The sequence below is a fragment of the Orycteropus afer genome, unplaced genomic scaffold (assembly GCF_000298275.1).
Source record: "Orycteropus afer afer isolate SDZICR_OR568_19922 unplaced genomic scaffold, OryAfe1.0 scaffold00085, whole genome shotgun sequence".
In the NCBI taxonomy this organism is placed as follows: domain Eukaryota; kingdom Metazoa; phylum Chordata; class Mammalia; order Tubulidentata; family Orycteropodidae; genus Orycteropus; species Orycteropus afer.
The window spans coordinates 9,701,280-9,704,284 of NW_006921672.1; the positions used below are offsets into that span (position 1 = coordinate 9,701,280).

The following is a 3,005-nucleotide window of genomic DNA, read 5'->3' on the forward strand; positions in this document are numbered from 1 at the left end:
GGAGCCACAGCTGCTAGAACCACAGCAGGAGGGTTGGCAGCAGCTGGAAATGCAGCAAGTTGGCCTGCAGCAGGTGGTCTGACAGCAGCTGGGTTGGCAGCAGGTGGTTCTGCAGCAGGTGGGCTGGCAGCAGCTGGGTTGGCAGCAGGTCTCCTGGGAGAGGCCTTGATCACAGCCCTGGTCAGAGCAGACAGAGCCACAACAGGAGCTGACCATGGTGTCAGAGGGTGGAGGTTCTGGGTGTGTTTCCAGAAGAGTGAAGTTCTTGAGTCTGGAAGTCTTCTCACCCCATGTCCCCTTTTATACTCTTCCGAGGGGCTGCTGGCATCAAGTACGATATACTTCCTTGTTATTGTTTGTCCTAATAAATAGGTAATTATCAAATCAGGCAAGTTTGTTTTCCTGGTTAAATTTTTCAAGATGGATGGAAAATACTGTTTCCTTTCCTGCTGTGTGAGGATTCATCCCATATCCTCTTCCTTAACCGCCTCTTATGTGCCTTTCTTGCTTTAGTTTCCTCTGAGAGCTGTCACATGTCACATGACATTCTGCCTCTATATGTGTCAGTCTCATTTTGCATACCAATCATTTGGGTGATAATGATTCTTATAGGCCCACAATTCTTTTTGGTGACCAGGTGGATAAAACTGTTTTAGTCTAATGGCTCATTCATTGTGGGCCAGGTGGGCATAGAAGGTCTAAGTGTATTACCTGCCTGTGAAATGGGATCACAGGCATGTGAATCAGAAGACTATTAAGTCATCCCCCTCCACACTGCACGACCCACATTCTAGACTTTTGATGGGAACTCTTGAGAGGGAAAACTAATTCCTAAATTCTTGTCTTTGTTTTTCTTTAGAAATAAATCTCCCTGAGTTTTAGGACCTCTATGAAGGAGTTTCTAACTTCAAAGTGGTTAAATCACTGAGCTGGTAACCAAAAGGTGGGCATTTTGAACCCACCAGCTGTTCCACAGCATGAAGATCTATCAGTCTACTTCCATGAAGATAGCCTTGGAAACCCTATAGGATAATTCTACTCTCTCCTGTAGGGTCATTATGAGTTGAAATCAATTTGGCAGCAGTGGGCTTCTTTGGATGGGTGAAGACAGATGCAGAGATAGCCAGCAACTGTCTATAAAGTTCAGGTCCCTTGACTTTGATCGTGGGGCAGATTTTTCTTCTGACTCTGACTTACACTCCTCCAGGTTTTAACAAGGCCTATGAACTCACACATACCTCTTCCAAGTTTTCTTGCCAACCCCGGTTAGCTTGCCCAGAGTCCTTTCCTCTTATTCTAATTCATATCTCTGCTCAGTTGCTGGGCTCAGAAGATGCCAGCACACAGTCTTCTGCTCCATTATTCAGGGTTGATCAGATTTCACCCTCTAGGCTTTTCTCTTCAAGAAAGGAGACAGAAAGCAGATACCTAGATTAAAGGGTAACAACTTTAAAAAAAAAAAAAAAATCATAGTGAAGATGAAGGAAAAGGTAAAGGGTGCAAAAATGTACAAACAAATGACAAATGTCTCAGAAAATGAGGGGTGCTGCCAGTATGTGTGTGTGTGTGTGTGTGTGTATGTATGTGTGTATCTTGCGGATTGAGCCAGCCAAGGGAAGGAAGAGGACATTTGCTTCCTGGAAAATTCTGTCTTTGAATATTATTCCAAATATGTGTCATTTTCCATTTTAGCATGGTCTTCATGTCTTAGACTAACCTGGCCTGGTCTCTCTAAATTCAATCATGGGCATCTCAACTTTGTTGAGAAACTTTCTATAAGAGGCATTCCTCGAAATATTTGGAGGCCCTGAAGTTGGGTGGAGTGAATATGGACTGTCAGGATCATGGGCCCAAATGCTTCAGTCGTCCTTGTAGAAGAGACTGAATCTAACAGCATGAAATGTCCAAGCCAGTCTTAGAGCTGAAAAAGTAGTCATTCATGCACCATGGTGCATGACATTGTGTATGAGTAAATACATCTAACTTAACTGAGAAAATTTATTTTAAATACTCACAGACCCTAAGGTTGTGTCCACCCTCCAAAATCCTTCTCAGGTATAATATTACCACAAAATGAGCCCTATTATATACCTGGGATTGGTTAGAAGAGATTGAGAAGAGATTGAAGTAGTTTGTAATGAAAAAGTTAGGTGTTTACAAGGTAGTATCTTCAGTATAAGTCCACACTTATTGTTGACCATTTCCTGCCAACAAACCCTGAATGCAAACATGGATACATTGATGGAGTTATGGTATTTATACCGGAGGAGAATGCAGGCCTAATCCCGCATAAGCATTCAGAAACATCTGAGAAATGCATCTAATTTGAGGCTACATAAAAACAATTGAGATAAATTATGGTATATTGAAAGTAAAGTTGATGTGATTGTGGTAGTTAAGTTTGTATGTCATCCCGGCTGGGCCTGGTTGAGTGGCTGGGCAGCTGGATGCAGTTATTCCCCAAGGTGAGACTGGCAATCAATTCCATGATGGAATCTACTGGAGTGTCTGAGTAGCTGCTTTAGGGATGTGGACTGCTTCCAGTAGATAAGAGAAGCTTTGAAGAAGATCTCTAGCTTTTTGGCATGCTTGGACCTTCATGTAGCCAAGTTGTTCTTCAGCAGCCTGCCATGCCCTGCCGGTCTCAGGACTTTTTCTGGACTTGAATTAGTGGCCTGTCGTGTTGTTTGGTGACATCGGTACTGTGCCTTTTTACTTGAACCTTGGGTTTGTCAGCCTCAGCAGCCAGCAGCTGCCTGAGTAAAGGAAGGCCTCCAGCTTCAGTGGGCTGGGAGCAGGAAGCTGAGCAGAAGGCCAAGGTTGAGGGCCTTTCACCCAACCCCTGAGCCTGGCACTTTGACCTCAGACTTAAAGCCTCCAAACGATAAAAGAATTAACTCCTGTTTGTTCAAGCCATCCCATTTGTGCTATATTTCTGTTAGAGCAGCGCAAGGACCTCTAATGCCTAAGGCATTTAACTGCTAACAGAAGGCTAGTGGTTCAAA

At 43.8% G+C, this 3,005-nt stretch overlaps 1 protein-coding gene across 1 annotated transcript in view; it reads right to left on the reverse strand.

Moving 5' to 3' along the window:
• LOC103198058 (keratin-associated protein 4-7-like) overlaps positions 1-216 on the reverse strand; it is a 760-nt gene extending 544 nt beyond the window's left edge. Inside the window, exon 1 of the mRNA XM_042781093.1 lies at positions 62-216. Coding sequence (XP_042637027.1) covers positions 62-216 — 155 coding nt within the window. The remainder of the gene's footprint in view (positions 1-61) is intronic.
• Between the last annotated feature and the right edge of the window lie 2,789 nt (positions 217-3,005).